General features: G+C 34.3%; 1 protein-coding gene across 2 annotated transcripts in view; it reads left to right on the plus strand.

The window, feature by feature from the left end:
- Positions 1–22,598, plus strand: part of LOC149063911 (protein sax-3-like) — a 157,530-nt gene that overhangs the window by 125,651 nt on the left and 9,281 nt on the right. For both annotated transcript variants that reach the window (XM_089254899.1, XM_089254900.1), the window contains exons 7-24: positions 5,172–5,331; positions 5,589–5,786; positions 8,501–8,590; positions 10,448–10,609; positions 11,423–11,602; positions 11,944–12,068; positions 12,872–13,097; positions 13,370–13,485; positions 15,479–15,650; positions 15,954–16,145; positions 16,380–16,407; positions 16,596–16,724; positions 17,527–17,659; positions 18,816–18,897; positions 20,064–20,135; positions 20,567–20,691; positions 21,389–21,650; positions 21,791–21,928. In XM_089254899.1, coding sequence (XP_089111025.1) covers positions 5,172–5,331; positions 5,589–5,786; positions 8,501–8,590; positions 10,448–10,609; positions 11,423–11,602; positions 11,944–12,068; positions 12,872–13,097; positions 13,370–13,485; positions 15,479–15,650; positions 15,954–16,145; positions 16,380–16,407; positions 16,596–16,724; positions 17,527–17,659; positions 18,816–18,897; positions 20,064–20,135; positions 20,567–20,691; positions 21,389–21,650; positions 21,791–21,928 — 2,590 coding nt within the window. The remainder of the gene's footprint in view (positions 1–5,171; positions 5,332–5,588; positions 5,787–8,500; positions 8,591–10,447; positions 10,610–11,422; positions 11,603–11,943; positions 12,069–12,871; positions 13,098–13,369; positions 13,486–15,478; positions 15,651–15,953; positions 16,146–16,379; positions 16,408–16,595; positions 16,725–17,526; positions 17,660–18,815; positions 18,898–20,063; positions 20,136–20,566; positions 20,692–21,388; positions 21,651–21,790; positions 21,929–22,598) is intronic.

Here is a 22,598-nt window from a genome sequence, read left to right on the forward strand (position 1 = left end):
ATTGAAAAAAAAATGATTAAAAATAAGTAAAACTATTGAGTTCATAAAACGATGTGAAAAAGATTGAGATTTTATCGACTCAATCTTATTCAAAAATTTAAATTTTAAAAATATTTATAATCCAAGTGTTTATGAATGGATCTCAAATCTTCACCATTTTTGGATCTGAACATCTATTATTTTGAATCAATTTTTATTCAGTTTAATTGATGTCATGATATATTTTATCATGCTCGAATGCTGTTTTTAATGTGTTTGTTTTGTTTTGTTTTTTGAAAATTTGTAAAAAATTAAGTATTCGAGATATGTAAAATTTTGTACTCTCGTGAAATAACTTACATAATCAAATATATGTGGTAAAACTTTGAAATAAATCAATGTATAAATAATATTTTTAACAATATTCCTACATAAGAAAGTTTTTTACTATGTTAAAAGGTAGGAGACATCATAAATGTTCAATCTCCAGACTACATCAACTTTAGATCTTCACGGCGAACCACTATGTTGCACCTATATGCATCACATATGAACGCTGCGTTTTCTTTGAGTTTTAATGAGTGTGCCTGAAAGCAATATCATATTACCATTTAAATCATGAAAAGATGGCACGTTTATATATATATATATTTATATATTTATTTGCTTATTTATAAGTATAAGTCCCTGTGGACTTTATACAGGGTGGGCAAAAAGTTCGTAGAAACCGGAAAAATAACCGAAATTAAAAACCGTTTGCAGGGTTAGAATCACTAGGGCACGGGAATTTTTTTCAAGAAAAAAAAAATAAAAAAACAGCCGATTGGTGGCACTGGAACAAGTGACTTCGGTGGAAATATGCCAATGAGACGGTTATGAGAACTTGCGCTCCTAATATACAATCAGTTCACTGTGTTGTGAACCGTGTGTGTGTGTGTGTGTGTGTGTGTACCTGCTGCACTCTGCCGTTGCTGAATTTGTAACTCGCCTGCAATGTTATTCCCTGTGGTGGTGGTCATGTGGAACACATACTGCTGTAATAAACGATTTGGAGGCATTCTGTTCGTTATTTGCGTATCTTTTCTTTGACTTCTGTACGTCAGCGACACCTACCGGCTTTTTGAGTTTTTTTCCCTGTCAAAAAAATTCCCGTGACCTACCGATGCCAACCCTGCAAACCGTTTTTTATTTCGGTTATTTTTCCGGTTTTTATGAATTTTTAAAGTTTATACGGACTTTTTGCCCACCCTGTATATATGCTCTGACATATAAAATCCATACGTTCAGGTAGGTCAAAGTCCTTGCTGTTTTATGTAGGCTGGACCAAAATGGTGGGTCAAATGATCATGTAAATTCGTGATTGGTCGTTGGAAAACCGTGATTTGTTCTACATCAGTGTTCTTCAACCTTTTCACACCTCCCCGGACCAGCCGAAATGGGAAAAATAGTTTATGGACCGGCAAAAAATAAATAAATAATAATTTACGGGCCAGTAAAAAATTGATTTAGAAAATAATTTGCTTACCGGTGAAAAAACTAATATGGAAATAATTTGCGAATCAGAGCAAAAAAGGAATAGATAGGAATATAGGAGAGATAACATTTGTGGACATACAAGAGATAAATAAATAATGAAAATATTTGGCGGACCGGAAAAATATATATAAATGAAATATATACATAATCAAACTTGGTATATATGTACAATGATTTTCGAAGGTAAATATATGAATGTTTAGGTAGGCAATTTCAGCTGGGGGGGGGGGAGGGGGACTCATAAAATTATTTTGCCTGGAGACCCCTGGTGTTGCTATGGCAGCCATGCCCCCTCCCCAGTGTCAGTGGCGTCATAGCACATAGGCCTACCCGGGCATGGAAATAACCCGGGGGCTTCAAGGACAGAGAGGCCTCGTGATAATGAGATCAGGCTAAGTTTTTCGAGATTCAGCATGTAAATTATTGGTAAGCGAGAGAGGGAGGCATGGAACAAGTAGGGAACCGCAGAAAAATCTATTTTCCTGGGAGGCCCATGATGCTTTGGAGACGACCATGTCCAGCACAGCACATCCCTTCCATACGGCCTTGTATATACATGTAATGCAATGTTAGTGTGCGCATTTTCACAAATATAATACTGTTTAATTAAAAGTTCTTACGGGAAACGTGTAAATTTGTAGCTGAGTCGAAAAGAGTTTCTCGAATTCGAAAATATTCTTGTGCTGACATCTGTTGCTGAGACTTTTCACTACAAACTACAAAATAAATTGTAGAAATTATATGACATGAATGTCGCTCTCCACTTGTTAATACAAGATATACAGAAGACTGGATGTTGTGAAGATATTTATTATTTGAGATGTTAATTTTTTTAAGGAAGGAAAAAACTCATCTCTGCCTATACCGGGAGTCGAACCCGGGTCCCTCGATTGCCGGACGAGTGCTCTGACCACTAAGCTACAGAGGAGATAGAGATTTTCCTTCGCTAGAGCGTATATATCTAGAGTGTATATCTTGTATTAACAAGTGGAGAGCGACATTCATGTCATATATATAGCCCTCTGGTGGCTCGTCGTCCATGAGCTATTAGCTGATCGGTTTCACCGTCCATTACACGGTTCCGTTCGGCATATATACGCTCTAGCGAAGGAAAATCTCTATCTCCTCTGTAGCTTAGTGGTCAGAGCACTCGTCCGGCAATCGAGGGACCCGGGTTCGACTCCCGGTAGAGGCAGAGATGAGTTTTTTCCTTCCTTAAAAAAATTAACATCTCAAATAATAAATATCTTCACAACATCCAGTCTTCTGTATATCTTGTAGAAATTATGTTTTATGAATGAATGAATGAAATATATATTCGATTCAAATCAATGAATAAAAATTATTCATCTAATAACATATAATAATTCATCTAAAATAACATATCTAATCATACTGTGTATATAGAGTAATTTTTTTGTAGATTAATTAAATATTAATATAAAAGGTGTTTGATGAAATAGTAAGTCCGCTTTTCGTCCTTTGTAGCATTCGTTTAAATGCATAGGCCCCTGCTCAAGGGGCCCTTATGAAGAAATATGAATGATACGGCCTCTATTCATGTGCTACAAATATTCGTAATTTCTCTAAAATATTGTATAAACCAAGCAGCGTTTCTCAACCGTTCTGAACTCCAGGGTAGCTAAATTTCTTGAACAATTCGATTGAACACTAATTTAATCTAGGCTTAATTAATTATTCGAATCTATATGAATATCATTAATACTAGTTGCATACAGTCGAACAATTTTCGTTGTTAGAATTAGATTTCCATGCCTGCTTGTGCAGAACAACTGCCTTATCTTCACTTAACACCTCTGGTCCGTGGACTTAGGTTGGGGGAACTCTATAATGAATAGAAAAGTAAAAATTTAAAGTTTCTAAAAAAACTGTAGGCCCATTCTGTAGGCCCTGATGATATTCCGAACTCCATTCTCAACTATTACGCGGAAGAAATCTCAGATTATATCTTCTAATCTTATTTAACATCTCATTAAACACTGCCATTTCCCCCCCACACCGATTGGAAAATCAATAAAACTATTCCCATTCGCAAAACCGTCGATCCCATTAACTTCAGACCAATATATATTACTTCCTCCTGTTGTAAAGAACCAACACGGCTTCAGACGATCCCTTTCTACTACATCCCAACTGTCCCTTTTCATCCATGACCTTTCCAATGCCATTAATAACAAGTTACAAACCGATATCATCTTCTTGGATTTCCCTAAAGCCTATGATAAAGTTCCGCACAATAGACTCCTCCTTAAACTTTCAAATCTTGGTATCATGGGCTGAGATACGAAGGGTCATAGGGGGGAGGGCTTTTGAGGCCTTGATTTCATTGAAACCACGGTCATTTTCTGCACACGAGGGCTAATTAAACCGGGACCTACAATTTATTGCCGATTCCGAACGGCAGGCTTGCTTTATATACTCATCGAGAAGTTGGTGCGCTAACCCCTCGATGGGGGACTCCCTGCGGTAGCAATTTTTTCTGTGGTCATGTCGCCGTTTCGCCTTGATTTCATATAGGCTACATATGTCGAGAGGACAAATTCGGCCAAAATCCAAAAGGAAAAACATAATAATAGAATTTACAGATATGCTAAAAAATATCTTAATGAAAGAAACAATTTTAGAATAATTGAAAAAAATAATTCCATAATGAATAAAAATCTATAATCAATGAAAAAATAGTTTCAGAATTGTTAAAATTAATTTCAGAATCGTTCAGAGTAATTTTCAGAAGTTTCCAAATAATATTTCATGAATAATTCATGGAAAAAAAGAATTTTTGGAAGAAATAATTTAATGCGTAATGAAAATTTAAAATTAATAAAAAAAGCAATTTCAGTATGATCGGGAAAATGTCTTCAATAAAAAAAAAATTAATTGAAAAAAATTAATGAAATAATTTAAAAAATATTTAAAAATAAATAAAAATTCAAATTTAATGAAATAAATAAATTTAGAAAAAATAAAAGTGTTTAATAAAAATTTGGGAACCCTGTTTAATAATCGATAATAATCGTGGTATGGCTTCACGGCTTCGTGATAAGTTTGATTTGGCCCGCAATGTCTGAAAGGTTGAAGGCTCCTGTGTTTCAACATTTCACATTCAAGAAATGAGAATTTAAATTAATTAATCTCAAATGTATTTTAAAATTACTAAACCATGTTTGCGTTCGTCTTAAGCACAAGACAACCATTCCAAGTTAATAAAAATGTCTTTTAATTAACAATGTGCTGCTTCTTTCATTTATATTTTACGTGGAATTAATTCGGTTCGGTGAAAAACTTCAAGAGATTAAGGTGTATGTACTGTTTGAAATTAAAGGTTAGTTTCTTTTTTTTTTTTTTCGCCCTCTCAAGAAAAACGAAAGCGAAAATTTTAAGGTAAAGGGAACTTGTCGGGAAGCAAACGAAAATTACATTCATTCATCTTGTTGTTTTGTGTGTGTTTGTTCAAATGTTTGACTTTCAGCAATTTTCTTTCGTGTTTGTTTACCGTCAGTAACTCGGATGAGATGAAAACTACAACAACAACAAAAAAAAACCCACAATGCGGATAATACTTGCATCTCTTTTATTTTGTGTTTTTCCTCGTTTGTTCTCGTGTATTTTAGCGAGAGTTCATCTCATAATTTCAGGTACTGATGTTTCCTGAAAGGTCTTACGGAAGATTTTCAGTGACCAGAGAAGGCACTCTTACTATTTCTGGAGTACGTAAAGAAGACAAAGGTTATTATATTTGTTCTGTAATCTCTGGTATTGGATCGAGCATGGCGAAAGCGTATTTGGAAGTTACAGGTAAATATAATTTTTTTTTACTTTTCTCTTCTTTTTACGCCCATTCAATCACGTATCCTTCTTTTCCTAAATAATAATAAAAAAAATGCTTATATTTGTCTTTATCTGTTTATGTTTGACAGAAATTCTTATTTACTTTCAGAGAAAATTGTAGACCAAAGAAAATGTATTTTTGGAATGTCGATCTGTTTCCTCCATCGACCCTTTTTTTCCGTTATTTTATAAACTATATTTATTTATTTTTGTTCTACTTTCAGCCGTTGGAGATTTACCTCCACCAATCATCCTACTTGGTCCTGCCAACCAAACTCTGCCTCTGAGCACCGTAGCTATGCTACCATGTGAAGCAACAGGAAGTCCGACTCCATCCATTCGATGGTCTGTGAATAATGGGCCTCTACCAATCAATGTGCCTCGCTTCGTTGTCTTGGATTCGGGAACGCTACAGATCGACGGTTAGTTCGCGTCTTTTTGTGTGAACTATTTCTTTCTTTCAATGAGAGACGAGGGAAAATTTAAAGTGGGAAAACTATGCACATACACTCCTGTACAGTGACATACGTGGATAGTGTCACTCGCGTACAACAAGGAGTTTTCTGTACGTCGTCCACTGAAGAAACCCGGCACTGGGTGGGGAGGGATCTTCCCATTTACTATTCTACTCTCACTTAATGAGATAGAAAAGGTAGATGAGGTTCAAACTCTCATCTATGTACAGCATATATGCTCAGCTCTTGAGCAAATGTGGCCCTCGGTGTCATCTGATGTGGACAACGACCTCAAGCCTAATTTGTGAAAATGAACATAGCGCCGCATTTCCAGATCACTTAGGTGACCCCGCGGTGCAGTTATACATCACTTGAGTGACCCGTAACATATTAGCAGATCACTTGAGTGACCCATAACATATTTAGCAGATCACTTGAGTGACCCATAACATATTTAGCAGATAACTTGAGCGATAGGCGGGGCCTTAATAGATATCTAAAGTTCTCAAGTGCCCTGCGGAACATTTACAGATCACTTAAGTGACCTGCGCCACAGTTCCAAATCACTTAAATGCCCCCTGGCACAGTTTCACCTCACTCAAGTGACCCGCAAAACATTTTTAGATCACTTGATCGACCTGTAACATGTTTACAGATCACTTGAATGACTCATGACATATTCACAGATCACTTGAATGACTCATGACATATTCACAGATCACTTGATTGACTCATGACATATTCACAGATCACTTGATTGACTCATGACATATTCACAGATCACTTGATTCACCCGCGGCATATTTACAAATCACTCAAGTGGCCCGCGGCACAGTTTCAGATCACTTAAGTGACCCGCGGCACAGTTTCAGATCACTTAAGTGACCCGCGGCACAGTTTCAGATCACTTAAGTGACCCGCGGCACAGTTTCAGATCACTTAAGTGACCCGCGGCACACTTTCAGATCACTTAAGTGACCCACGGCACAGTTTCACATTTCCCAAGTGGCCCGCAGCACATTTAAATATCACTCGAGTGATCCGCATCACAGTTGCAGATCACTCAATTGTACCGAAGCATATTTACAGATCACCGTGGTGCAGTTCCAGAGCACTTAAGCAATCCACGGCATATTTACAGATCACTTGAGTGTCTCGCGGCACATTTCCATATCACTTGACTAAGTGGCTCATGACTCGTTTTCAAATCAATGAAGTAGCTTGCACTCTCCTGAAGAGGATTGCATACTACACCTGTGAGGTGTAGTATGCAACGTTTTTCCTCGTTTCGTAACATTAACATCAAGAGGAACGAAAATTGCAATGGAGAACATGATGTCACAAACCACGCTGAGAAGGTGGAAAATCGCGAGAAACTCACGCAAGTTTCGACGTCACGCTGGAGCGACAAAAAGTACACACAATAATAACTACAAAAAGATTTATTATTACAAGAACTGTTGGAAGTGGCGGCCGCTGACGTCATTGCAGTCTACAACGACGTAAAAACGATTCCCGGACGCACTCGAAGATACCAGGTATGCTTCCGATGTCTGCCGCAGCGAGGACAATCCGCGCTGTCCTCCGGTGTGTCCACTGGCGTTGCACAAACAAGTGATTTAAGGTGACCCCACAGGAAAAAGTCACACGGATTGAGATCCGGCGAACGTGGAGGCCAGGCAACGGGTCCCCGCGTGTCCAATCCACCTCCTTGTGTGTGTAACATCGAGGTGATTTTCACCCTCTCAACGCAATTTTTGTTCCTCTTGATGCCTACTAACAATCCTTTGAGTTTGCCGATCCATTAACAGAACATCCTGTATATCTACACAATTAAGTATCGCTACACACGCTTAAGTTATATTAAAAAAAATCGTTAAATCGAAGTTCATTACATCGGAATTCGACTGTTGGAGTATAATATGCTATATTGAAAATATATACTTTTTTTTCATCACCCATTCATTTGAAAAACATTACGCACCATAGAATACAGATCTACACACAAAAAAGTGCGGCATATGACGCATTAGACTCTTCCTGAAGCAGTCGGCTAATCACGCTCGATATAAAGCACCCGGGTGGGACGTGTTAGGCATGACCGTCTAAAGGATTTGAAAAAATGACGGGAATCAGTTCTTTAACGTGAAACCCTTCACATATATTGAAGACGTTCACTGGCGTCGGAACCGGGTGTGAGCCCGAGCACCCCAGAATCAATTCACAAACAAAAATTTTATTGATTATATAAAGCTTTCAAACCGAGCACCCGCAGGTTTAAAACACTTCCAGCATGCCTAAAATTCGTGACTCACATTGTGTGAAAGTAGGCATTAATTCAAGTGAGGCTTTTTTTCCCCTTTACATATGGCCATGCCCCCCTCCCAAATTCAGAAGCGGAGCCCTCTATAGTGAATTCATAGTGTGAAAAAACAATAAATTATGAAAAAATTGTCCCAAGTCTCTGGTTAGAGCCCTTTCGGGTCCACGCTTGTGGGAGTCATGCATTTGAGAAAGCGACAAAAAATATGTCCACTTAACCGGAGTTTTCCCTCTTATCCAATATTCATTTATAGAGTTCTTGCTATATTTGTTTTTTTTTTGTTTTTTTTTTGGCATTTTCACATAATTTTTAACCCTATGAAATGACATTTATTTTTTTTTTTGATTTCCAATTTAAGATCTCCAAACAACAGATTCAGGTATTTATACATGCACAGCTTCTAGCGAAAGTGGAGAAACCTCATGGAGTGCCTCGTTGTCAGTCGAGTGTAAGTAATATATTGTGACGTATGTTTGTAATTGACTTGAGTTCTTGAAATCTGAGTTCTTGTTCTCGTTAATCGTGAGCATAAAATGAAACTTTAACGTATCGTAATTTCTTGCCTATAATCTGTGATGACATGTTATCCACGGGTGCAAATTTTTAGTATATAGCTATCTATATCACTACTAATGAAATTTTCAAGAAATGGAAGAGGGTGGTTGGTCATGGTTGCTTTAATTCTCTAAATTAAAAAAAATGCGTTGATTTTTCCATTTACATCTATATGTCCTATTTCCTCACAAAACATTTAACTTTTGTAGATTAATCTCAACTGTAACCTACCTCAGTAAGAAAAAGTTGATAATCAATTAGCTGCAATTGAATTTTCCATAAAAAATTAACTTTTTTTTTTCTTATAGATAATTTAATCGATGGGTTACGAGCAAGAAATTATAGTGAATGTCCTGTTGATATAATTTTTACAAAGGGTTTATGTATAGGGTTATCAGATTCCGAACACCGAAATTTAAAAATGAGGATATGTATGTCTTCTCGCACAGCCTCAACAGCACCACTTACATATTTTTACAACAGATGGCATTGTCACGCAAACAAAGCCCAAATAAGCAGCAACGTAAGTCAGATTACGCTACAAAATTTTGATAAAACACCTTTTTACAGGACGTGAAAGAAAAACAACCAATAAGCCTATTGGTTATATTCGCTCGAATGTAACCGGCACGCTTGTTGGTTGCATTTTTGAAATTTTATAAAATAACTTTTATCAAGCTTTTTTGGTGTATTTCCGGCCTTATCCAGTTTCCCAACAAAAAATAGTCGCTTTCAATATATATTTTTTTTTCCATTACGCTTTTCACAACAGAAGGTATTTATCAATGAATGGGGCATTCCACACACACAGTGTTAGTATAGGGGGCATTGCAGGTTTTGGTTTGGGTTTGGCGCTTTGTACAAAGAATTTATTCTAAAAATTTTGAGTTACTAACCTTCAAAAACATTTTTGAAATACTAGAAATACATCAAAATACCCAATAAGAGTGTTTTCTTCCGATATTTAACAAAAATGTTTTTAGTTTTGGATTTTCTTGGAGGAGAGAACGGGCCCCTTGTGTCCCTCTCTGCGTAGTTACCTGACTCCCAGGGTCATCTTAACACACAGGTTCTACCAAGGCAGGGTCGGGAACTGGGGGTTCGGGTGAATAATAATAATTAGCTCTGCTGTGATTTTGAAAAATATGTAAATTAGTATGAGTTTTTGTTTCAAACCAGGTATGAGGTATCCAGGAATATTACTTTGCCCAAAAGCACATGATACTCTTGAGCCGGGTCTGGGGAGAGCTTCTGCAATTAGCCTCTACAGAGGCCACCTATAGATAGGCGCCTTATCTCCGGGTAACTCCTTCCCAGTGCATGGCATTAGCTCTTGCTATGGTCTTGACGGTGGCAATTAGTCAAAGCATTCAAATAAATACACGCTGATGAACATATTTTTGTTTTAAAGTGTAACTTTCTTTCCAGAAAAAGGAATAAAAAAATTCCAGAAACCTATGAAAAAAAGAACGAAAAGAAGAAATTTCAGAAATGTTTGAGGAAATGTCATACAAAAATATATAAGGTCCCTTATATCCCTGGTTTATGAGAACTCACTATGATTTTTAAAACTTATTTCCTTGTTCCTTAGCATGTCATATGTGTATACCTACGTAATATTCCCTAATAAGTTAACAAAAAAAAATTTATTGCTTTTTAAAAATGTCACTTTCAAATCACATTTTATATTTTGAATTTATTTTTATGCAAGAAGTTTTAATTATTATAAGAAATTTATTTCTCTTTGCAGCTCCAAGAAATCCAAACGTTATATTCCATCGTGCCCCAGACGCTGTCACTTTCCCTGGGCCTCCCGGTCAACCATCAGCCATAAATGTGACAGAGACGTCGGTAAAACTCGTTTGGCAGAAGAGCAGTAATTTAGGTGCCTCGCCTCTCATTGGCTACCGTGGTATGAACTACTCTGAAAAAACTTATAAATTCATTTTAGTATTTCTCTGAAGATTCAATGATTCTGATCCATCGTTCCAATTTCTCTGGACATTCCAGAAGCAATTACACTGAACAATAAAATTTGACAAAATGTTTCTGTGTCAGAAACAATAATAGTCTTTTCTTACTTTCTTTATGTGATTCGGTGCTGAATACGAATTTGACCATAAAAAAGCTGGATTAACTATGGTTTTCTTAAAAATTATATGCATACAATAGCACGATACAATATTGTGAAATGAAACATCAGAATATAGGAAGCAAAATAAATATATAGAAAAAATAACACAAAAATATATGGAAAATTAACCAATAGACGGAGGCATTAATATATATAAAAACATAAAAAAAGGTAGAAACACAAATGTGTAACAGTATAATAGTTCAATAAATTTGGCGTCTGTCTAACACTTGCGTCGTTTTGCATTGCGCTTAAACTGGGCATAAGGAGCATGTCTTAAAATTGCCCTACAGCAGTCAGCCAGAATAGAGGTTGACTACTGTATATTACTTCGTTAACGTGATTCTGTGGGGTCTTTAATACTTTTTAACCTTACAATAACACTCGTGAAGCACTTTTGACTATTAACGTGGAAATATCTCCACAACCAGAACTAATAAAACTTTTTCATGGTGATATTCATGTTCAGCAGGTCAAAACTATTCGGCATTGTATATTTCCTGTGGGACGCAATTTCGTTGTGTCCCAGTTTTATGAAAATATGATATTGATTGTCGTATATATACAAGTAAAATATTTTCTCATCTTTAGTGGAATATTATAGTAGTGATCTCCAAAGTGGTTGGGTTGTCACTGCACACCACGTTGCTTCTGAATCCCATGTTGTCCAAAACCTTCGTCCAGATACACATTACGTGTTCTTGGTCCGAGCCGAAAATTCCCATGGCCTGGGGCTTCCAAGTCCAACTTCAAAAGTCATTAAAACATTAGGTAATTTCATGTTTTCATAGTTATGCACCTTTTTTCCTCATGAATTTGTATATCTATTTGGTGTTTTTTACGCAACAAAATAGTTCCTGCAATGGTTCAGATTTTCCCATTCCTATCAAATGTTTTCTGCAATGCCCCCTTTTTCTGATTGATGTTTTTATTTATAAGTGTTTATAATGCAGCTTTTCCTATTTATGATCCATTTGATGTTGGAAAATGTATTTACCTGATGGGATTTTCACAATGTAATCATGTTCTTATTTAGTCACACACACACAGGACAAACTAATGCCTGTTAAAGCTAAAGGGGAATTTCTATGGTACTATTTCAATTGTTTCAGGTTTGCCTCCACATATGTTACCTGATTATGATTTAGAAGAGGCGAGAATCCAACTTAGTACAGTTGTTGTGGAACTCCAAGATATAAGACCAATAAGCTCAACAGCTGTTAAGATATTTTGGAAGGTAAGCTATAAAGTAAAATTCTGGTAAAAGTATGTAAATGGGTGTTAAAGTCAAGCTTTCCAACAGCAGCCGTTAACGGGACCAAGAAAATGTGGTTGCTATTGAGAGGTTGCTGCTGTTAAGAGGTTTAATGTTTCTGAGTAAAAAAAATGAAATTTTTGATTTCATATGAATTATATATATAAAAATATATACCATAACTAATTAAAAGAAGCTTTTTGCAATATGGTAAGGCATTTTTCATTGAATATGGACATGAGTTTCTTATGAAAAGATCTTATACACCCTCTGTTAGCAACTACTTACGAGACCTTGGGAGCCACGGACCGCATTTAGGAAACTACTGACATAACAGGGGTGGTACTAGACCTGTTCAACGCATGCGACCGCACGGAACCCCGCTATAGTAGGACCACCAAATCAGTAATAAACAGGAAGAATCATTGAAGAAAAATTGGAAAAAAATGTTTTTCTGTGAAATTTCAAACGACGAATGTGTGAGATGGAATAATTCGTAGAGAAATCTAGTTTTTAATGCATTTCATCTAGCTGGTAATTTTCATAACCATTTTTACTAATGAGGCTTATATGTCATAGGGGACACCGAAATGATGTCTCGAAAGAGTGAAAATTTTGTCCCAGAAATCCTTCTTCAGTTGTAAACCTTAATGTTAATCCAAAGGAATGCGTTGCGTTCAATAAAATGTGGGCGTCGTTCAGAGATTACTGTTACGGGACGTTTTACTATATATCAAAAACTTTGCATATAACATTCTGTTTTCATCATACCTGTTATGTTTCAGATACAAGGAGCAGCAGAACATGTAGAAGGATTTTATATCAGATTCAGAGATCTCAGTTCAGGTTCACAAAAGTACAATATGGTAACCGTGTTGAACGGTGGTGCCTCATCTTATGTCCTGGCTGATCTCAGAAAATTCACAAAATATGAGTTTTTTCTAGTGCCATTTTACAAGAGTGTCGAAGGACCACCAAGCAACTCACAAAGCGCACAGACTTTTGAAGATGGTTCGTACCTTTTTTCTGTTTTGTGAAAAAATGTTTTTATTTTTTTTATTCAAAATATTTTTATTCACACACAATTATTTTGGAAGCATATGTTACGGTAAAAGGGATTCAAACCAATCGTCTTTGTAGGTTTGATAAATTTCTCTATTTTTATCAATTTCACCAGCGGTTGTGCATTATTCCCAACTGAAGTTAGTAAATCAATTTGATGAAAAGGTAGAAATATTTTTTTACACATAATGACATGTTTTTTTTCCACTCACTTTTTCCAGCACCCTCTGCACCTCCAGATAATTTGCATGTTGAGATTCTAAATGTCAACAGCGTTGCCATATATTGGTCATCTCCACCCCCACAACATATCAATGGAGGCCTTAAAGGATATTTAGTGAGTATTCATTATAATATTTATTATCTACTCCTTAAACAAGCAGAATTTCTGTTAAGTTTTCATGTCTGATGCACATATGATATATTACAAAATTGAAAAGTATTTCAAGCGAGTGAATCGTCAGCACCAAGAAGTGTAGACTTGTTCTACATGTTTCTAAGTTGTCATATTTCAATTAGATCTCCATATTAAGTTGCCATATTTCAATTAGATCTCCATATTAAGTTGCCATATTTCAATTAGATCTCCATATTAAGTTGTCATATTTCTATTAGACCTTTATATTTGGTTTACGTACATGCAGTGGGATCTCGTTTTAACGAATACAGATATAGCGAAAATCTCGATCCCGTTTTAACGAACATTTTTATAATCCGCCAGATAAGTTTACATAGGAACAATGCAAAAACTTGGAATTCCTTTATAACGAAATTTCGCTTTAACAAAGTGATTTCTCCGGTCTCTTGGAGTTCGTCATAACGGGATTCGACTATAATAATAGCACTATTATTCTCTTTAATATTTTGAAATAAGTTTATTTCAGACTGCTCAAAAATTATGAGCGGAGACACAAGATTTAATTTTAACACTGTTATTGATTTTTATAGTCGTATTTGATATCTGAATTATCTTTTTAAATTTGGTAGATCTTTTCTGTTTCTATAAGTAATTCATATTTCGGGATGCCAAGATGAACTTTGGAAAGAAAAGTTGCCCGTCTCCACCTGTAACTTTTCTTTAAGAAATTCATCTCAGCACTAATGTCCAGAAAATATCTTTCTTTGATATGTTGTAGGCCAAAAAATAACATGTTTCTCTTCTAAAAGACTGTTATACTACACTCTATGTCAGTATGTTCTTATCTACAGTAGTTGATTCTTTTTTCCTTTTGTTCCTTTTAGCATATTCTTTCTTATGTTATTTATTATTCTTTCTTTCTCACTTTATACCTTTAAAATTTTGTTAAGATATACAGGTTAGACCAGAAGTCCTGGGCATATTTTAAAAATTAATAACAAATCAACCAATTGACATAAAAAATCTTGGTTTGCACTAAAATACTTATCGTGGATTAGAGATTTTTTCGATAAATTAAAAGAATTTCAAGTTTTACTCATAGGTGCTGCTGTAAAACGAAAAACTTGACACAACACATAAAATGCAACACAAACAGTGCATAAATAATGTTTATGACAATTTGCGTTAGATAACACTTTTCAATATGAGAGCGCCCTTTTCAGCTCAGGCTATATCTAAATAGGTGAAAGATTGCTCGTATTTAAATATGGAAGTTTTATATAACGCAAATTGTCATGAACATTAATTAATGCGTTGCATTTTATGTGTAACGTCGTTTTTGGTTTTACAGTACCAACTATGAGTAAAATTTTAACGTTTTTTAATTTATCAAAAAACTCTAGGCCATAGTAATCGGGGAGGGATTCAAATACAACATTTATTTTATTACAAACTGTGCCTCTATGTCAATCGGTTGATTTGTTATTAATTTGTTAAATGTGTCCAGGGCGTTTTCGTCCATTCTATATAATCAAGCCACTGATGTTTAAGAGTTTCATTTAAGACACAAATTCGGATATGCTTTCGTTCAGATTATCCACAAAACAATCACTTTTTCAAATATAGACAGTCAAGGAAAATTATTGTCTTCTTTTTTCTCTTTTTTTTTGCTCTGAAAAACTAAGCAGATTATGTACAGATCACAGATCATGGAATAATGATATATGTACTCACATTCTTTTATTCGAATGAATTTTTTTTATATAATTATTGAGGTATGTATGTGATATGAATGATATAAAAGAGCATTTAAACAATATAAAAATATAATACAGAGATGATGATATTATATTAATTTAGTTATTCAGATATTTTTTTCAGATAAATTATCTTGTCAACCCCTTTTTGTAATTTTCATTTTTCTTGAATTCTTGACACGAAGGGCTTTAAATTATTTTTTTTTTAATTGCAGATCCAAATTTATGAAAATGAGTCCAACCTACATTCAAATATAACAGCAAACAGTACTACAACATCTGTAGTTCTTAGGAACTTGACTGCTGGCACTCGGTTCAAAGTAAAAGCTCTGGCTTTTACCAGTGCCGGTACTGGACCTTCAACTAAACTGTTACCATTATTCATAGGTAAGTATTAAAGATAATTTTTTAAAAAAATCTGACTGATAACTGTTGTTGTCTAATGGTTTGTGTTATATGCATACGATTTCAGTGATATATTCACCCAAATTAATTGATGGTGAAGTGGAAGAGAAATTTGCAACTTGTTACCAATTTTAATTATTTGATCATTTAAGTTTGAACTAATTATCTTTTTGAAGGAAAAAACTTATGAATGTTTTTAATTTTAGTTAATGAGTAAATATATTAAAACATGTTATTTTTTTATATGCATTCAATTAATTTGATTTGCTCCTTATTTTTTACTAGATCCACATATGGTTGAAAATTTTGATAGTGGTCTCTCTCGTCATTCCTCAACTTTCCACACCGTTGTGCAACAGCCATGGTTCATAGCATTGCTCGGAAGTTTCTTATTTTTGTTGCTGTCTGTATTTCTTGTAGCTGTATTTCTGCGGAGAAGACTGGCATGGAAGAAAGCTCTTGGTGTTCAGCTCAATGGTATGTACATTAATAAAAAGTGTGACATAACATGGAAAGATACAAGATTACAGTTAAACTGTTTAATTTTCTCACTGTTTTAGTGAAAAAAAAAATTATGACTTTCAATCACACATATATAATTGAATATTTCTTTCATTTGCTGTATTATTTTATTGAAATTGTATTCTTTTTTCATGAAATGAAACCTTCCATTGTAGAATTAATTATATATATATATTTTAATTTCCTCAGTTCCGATTCACAAGAATGATGGCATGAGGTAAGTTTTTTTTCTATTATATATATATTTAAAAAAATTAAACGCATTTCATTTTTGTTTCTCTTTCTTCAAATCTATTCGAAGTATAAACATAAAAAAAAAAGAAATAAATTTTTGTACAAAAACTATGTATGTTATGTATATTACTTTTGTATTTATTATATTTTTTCTATCATTATTATTTTCAGAGGCATGAATTCCTGTGAAACACTCTGGATCAATCAGACTTTGAGCTCCAATCATGCAGAAAAAGTTAATACTACTGAAATAAAAATATTAGAGAAGCCCGACTCGTCTGTGGAACATAACTATTACAGGTACATCAAAAGAGATTTTCTGAACATTAAAATAATGTTTCGTAAAGGTGCATGTGTCTCTTGATAGTTCCAACAAATTTTCGTTAATAAATATGGTAATCTTAAAATTTCAAAATATTTTTAAAAATATTTCTTTGTAATTTGAAATTGTTTCACTTATTTTCAGAACTCTCCTAAGCAAAGTTTTGATTTATTTTTTGTCTTTTTATTTTGATAGTGACTCTCGAATTCATTTTTCTGAAATTCAAAAAAAAAATTATCATTTTCACAACTTGTGTTATTCGCTTAATGATCATTCTCAACTTCCCTTATCACCATTCTATTTGTATAATCATGAATAATGGATTCAAAAAAAAAGCTGGATTTCAGAACTATGAAAGAGGAAAAACTACTTGCAAGAAGAACTGTCTTAACGCATGGGTGGGACCCGGGACCTTATGATAATGATATTTGGTCAAGATTTTCGCGTTTGAGCGAGCGCGTGAATTGGTAGGGAGGCATTTCTAGTCAGATAAGGGCCTCAGAAAAATTTATTTGTCTGAGGTCTCCTGATGCTCTTATGATGGTCCCCCAAGTGCGGAGATCCGGAGCGTCCCCCCCCCCCCGCACATGTCAAGAGTAAAATATAACATATGAAGTATATTTGTTCTGTCTAGTAAAATACGAAATGTATGGTCATGTATGGCCTTGTTGCCCACCAAGTTCTCCTCTCCAGCACATTGTCGTTAATCTGCGCCAAAATGCACGAAACAGATGTTTTTCAAACTAAATAGTTCAAACAATATTTACTTCTCTCTTTCAGTGTCTGTGCTCCTGATTATGCTGAAGTTGATACTCATAGCATGGCTACATTTTACAAAAGAGAGATGCCATGTGTCTTAGCTCCTTATGCAACTACCACCCTTATTAATGCACCCAAGCAGACCACTGGATCGGTGAGTATAATTTTGTTTGTACCAACAATTGTGTATTCTAATTTTTTTTCTTTATGACACTGACTTGATGTGTCATAAATTATCAAGTGTGTCATCTATTATTGATATTATAAAAGATGCACAGCATTGTATATAAAATGAAATATTTGATATGTATGATCTGCCTGGTGTCTTTTTCATCAGGGTACTCCAATTTCTCTAGTTTTGGACTTTTCCAGCCCAATTAACCCAGTGTGTGTAAAATTAGTGTGGTATGATAGTAATAATCAAAAATCAAATTAACGTATATACTTGAGTATAAGCTGTGATTTGCAATCTTATATATCAAGATTATTGATAATCTTATATATAAGATTGTAAATCACAGCTAATACTAACTGACAATTAATAGGTTTTTATATGGTGGATAGTTGTTCACCATCACCTTACATTCATACTTATTTATAATTTGACCCCCCGTTGGCGTTTGCAGCCAATTGGGATCGGTGTTATATCATGATTTCATTTTGCCGATTACTGATGTGGCTTCCGTCTGAGGTGGCTTTGTTCCTGTGTTTTTAATAAAGATATTGGATACCCCCTCTCTTTGACAACAATTCAATATCTCTCCGGGATGTGATCTGATCCGTGTCTGATCCTTGAATTTTCAATGTGTATAAGTCTAATTTCCCCCCCCCCCCACTTGAGGACCACCAAAGTCCCATCACAGAGAGCAAGGTTCTCTCCTCAAAAACTCACCCATATATAAGTCGACAGCCTTAATTTCAAAACGAATTTTGAACAAAAAAAAATTGATTTATACACGAGTATAAATGGTATGTAGAAAGTTCTGTATCTCAAGATTTTATATGGCAATTCTATCATATCATGATACCTTTAATTTACAGTATGTTACACTGCATTGTTTGATATCGAAAACAAAAAAATCTGCAATATCTACAATTAGAAAAAAGAGGTGTTTATCACTGTATTTTATTAAACAGAACAGTTAATTTTATGTGCGATTAAAAATAAATGTCTCTTATTTTCAGATTTTCAAAGTTAATAGCATAAACATAAGAATTTTGTGCGCTAAATGTGATAAAATATAATAATTTTACCAAAAATTTGCTTATTGTATTTTTTCTTTTATACATGAATACTTATCTTTTGTCAGGTGTACGAATGCAAAAGCAACAGTTCCGAATTGAGCAAAAAATCTGATAAACTTCATGATCTTACCATGCGCATCAACGAAGGTGGGTCATCAACTTATCTTTGCATAATCACTGCACTTTATTTACCTTTAAAATTACATTAATCTGTGATATTGCAAGATTTTTTTACACTTTATTTTATTTTAACACTCAAATTATGGTAAGATTTTTGGAATGAGTTGCAGCAGTGGTCCTCAAACTTTTGTCACGAACTGCTCCCTTGCCCAATTCATGGTTTATCTGCTGCTCTCTAGAATAGTGTAGTAGATATTTTCAGAGGACGTAAAAGGGACTTTTTTTTTAAAGCATAAATAGGCACACAAATCAATATCTCCAGCTCGCTGTGATGCCCTAAGAACCGCGACGCACCCTTTGAGAAACACTGAGTTACAGTATACAATCAGGTACAAGTATTGTATCGTTCCCTTTATGCCAAAAACATGAATGTGTAAATTTTCACTTTTTGGGTTTATCAACTGGTTGGTTAACTTACTTTGCTATCTGAGTTCTTCCAGGAATATGTATCTCCCTCTTGAAAAACATGTTACAAAATAATATTTTAGGAAAATAACATCCATACAGCAACATGGGTAGAGTGAACATTCAAATGTCATTCACAAGTTTTTGAAATTTGCACATTCATGTCTCTGGCATAAGAAGGACGATGTATGAACTAAGAATTCACTTTTGTTTAAATTCAATTTAACGAAGCTCTGTCTCAAGCTTCTATATTGACTGAAGCTTTTCTATTTTTCTTGAAATGAAGTCTTCCATTGAGGTCAATCAAAGTGTTCCTGACTCTTCCAATAAAAAAAAGTAGTTTGATCTTCAATATCGTATTGCTATTTTTGTGTTTGCCCCTCAAACTGATTCTTTTTATGTGTGTCCTAAACTAAATTTTATTTTGTCTTATTTAAAATCACTTAACGAAGTTATATGAAGTTCCCTTTATCGTTCCCCTGAACTGTAAAAAGCTATTTTTTGGAATTAAATGTCTAGTCTATACAAATAAAAGGCTAATCTTCTTTTTGATAATAGTATTTACAGTCATACTATTACCGTAATATGATTTACAGTTTCTCTGTGAGGATAAATCCTACATGATGCATGTGTCATTTATAGTTAATAAAATGGTGGAAGGTCATAATGTTTTTTAATAGAATAGTAAACCCACCTATCTCATAATTGTGTTTGTTTTATATTTTAAGTTGCTGAAGACATGTCTGATCCACTCTTGGGCAGTCAGAACCACTACCAACAAACAGGAAATTTTATCAGTAGTAAGTGTTCCATTCTTAACTGTATTAAAACAAGCATCTAACAGAATAAAAGATCCAGTAATTTTTGACTTCATTATTGAGTTTTTCTTGATTTCATAAAAGAAGTTATATTATTGAATACTTTATAGTAGAAAATAATCCAATCTATAAACTTCTTTAAATTTAAGCGTCTAAAAAAAGTTTCATTTTCCATGGTTATCAATGTTTTCATAGAAAGTTTTTTTGTTCATCCATTGTTTTTAAAAGCTTTTTGTGTGTGCGTGCGTGTGTGTGTGTGTGTGTTTTTTTTTTTTTTTTGTGGTTTGCAAAATAGTGATTTAATTATATGTGACCTTCAAACACAATTTTTTTTTCAATTTAACATGTAATGAGGTATTCTTTTATCTATTGACTTTTCTTCTCCTCACGTACATTTATTTCTTACATTCTAGTGAGTGATTATGGTCATCAAGTTAGAAAAATGAAAAATAAATTTCCACACTCTGGAGCCACACAAAATTCGGTTGTAAATTGGTCTGATGTGATGCCACCACCTCCAGATCAACAAGCAAATGAGGTTATTAACAATTTTTCAGTCTGACATTTCCTTGAATTAACTGTTACTTTTAAAATTTTAATAGCACTACTCGCCATTTCTAAGTTATAGTGAACATGAGACTGAGCATACAGTACTTGGAAAATGTGAATACACATCCATGTCTATTCATTTCTTATCAGATTTACTATAAACAATTGTGTGAATCGGTCAAAGGAAATATGCTTTCTCTCACTTTGCAAAACGGTTAGAAGGTAGGTTCAGCAACAAGACCTGATGCTTGGGTGGCATTTTACACCCCAAACGTTCATTTGACCGACAATAATTCTTTGCACTCCTTTGATTAGTATTTCCTTGACTTAAAAGAGTTTAAACGGGCTCAAGCTATGTTGCATTTACAGCATAATGAAAATTTAATCATGCCGCGTCCTCCGCCGAATAATAATGTCTTCACATTCACTGTGAACATTTGAGCACTTATGAAGTGATTTCAAATATGGATTGCGTATCATTTGGAAATAAATATGCACAAAATCATATTTGAAGAATGTCTTACACACATGTAATGTATTGTATAAATTTCTGTGCGTGTGTGTGTGGGTTCAACAATCATTTTCAAGAAATATTTCTTACATAGAGAATGATGGGTTTTGTTTTGTTTTTTTTTTTCTTTTGACAAATAGTTCTTTTATCATCCTGAAACATTAATTCTATATAGGTATATCGAGGAAACCTTGGAAAACATGCTTCTCCTTGGAGCACTTTGGGTCGAAGTGGCATGGACAATGATATTGGAAATTCAATGGGAATATTTGGTTTCAAACACGGATCATCATCTTTGATGCCTCAGAGAACTTTGCCTCAAAATCTAAGCAGTGCCGATAAAAATATCCAGTCCACTATGGCTGCACTCATGGGATCTCAAGCATCTGGATTTGGTCGAAGAGTCAGTCAAAATGGAATGATATCAACTGCATCAGGTAAAAATATTTGGACTGATAAATCGAATATATACGCACTTTATAATTTAGTAATCGATTAAATGCTTCGTCGTTTATGATTCGGCACTCTTGGATTATAATTTTTTTGATATTGTAAAACTTCTCACCTATTTTTATAGGCGTCCCATTCACATATTTCTTGAAACCGAGTAGTAGTGATATCATCAGCCAAAAGCACTCAAGTGGTGCCTTGTTACAGAATACTGCCTTCAATAATATGAATTCTTCCAATGACAGTGAACGAATTGAAATGAATAGTAAGTCTCTTAACCTTTCACCAAAGTGGTTTACATATATCAAACAATTAGAGACCCTAAATTCTCAAGCCCTAAAAATGGTCTAAATAGGCAGGCAAAAAAGGCACAAGAAATGCTTAAAATAGACATTAAAAACACTAAAAATGATTAAAATAGGCATTAAAAGACACTAGAAACGCTTAAAATAATCATTAAAAGAGACTAAAAATGATTAAAATAGGCATTAAAAGACACTAGAAACGCTTAAAATAATCATTAAAAGAGACTAAAAATGCTTTAAAAAGGCGTTAAAAAGACATTGAAAATGCTTGAAATGGGCATTAAAAAGGGCATTTATAATTAATGGAAAAGGGAAAAGTAACTAAAAACTATACGATATTAAGTTTCCGAAAACTGGCTAAAAATTGGCCGCACTCATTGAATCTACTGTTTCAATGATAGATTGCAATAATTAGCGTAGAAATAGAAATAAAGTACAGAAAATACGTGTAAAATATATAGAAAAATGGTAAAACATAGAAATAGTCCACGCCGATGTGAAATGGTACAAGAAATTTACAATTCGGAATCAACTCATAGATCACGAGCCGAAAGATAATCTCGAGACAAAAAAAACACAGTGCATACGGCTTTAGTAAAAGTTGAGACTACGAAAATAAGTCGTACTAAG

The sequence above is a fragment of the Pholcus phalangioides genome, unplaced genomic scaffold (genome assembly GCF_987345545.1).
Source record: "Pholcus phalangioides strain wild (caught in Gottingen) unplaced genomic scaffold, Ppha-v1.0 ptg000042l_1, whole genome shotgun sequence".
Classification (NCBI taxonomy): Eukaryota; Metazoa; Arthropoda; class Arachnida; order Araneae; family Pholcidae; genus Pholcus; species Pholcus phalangioides.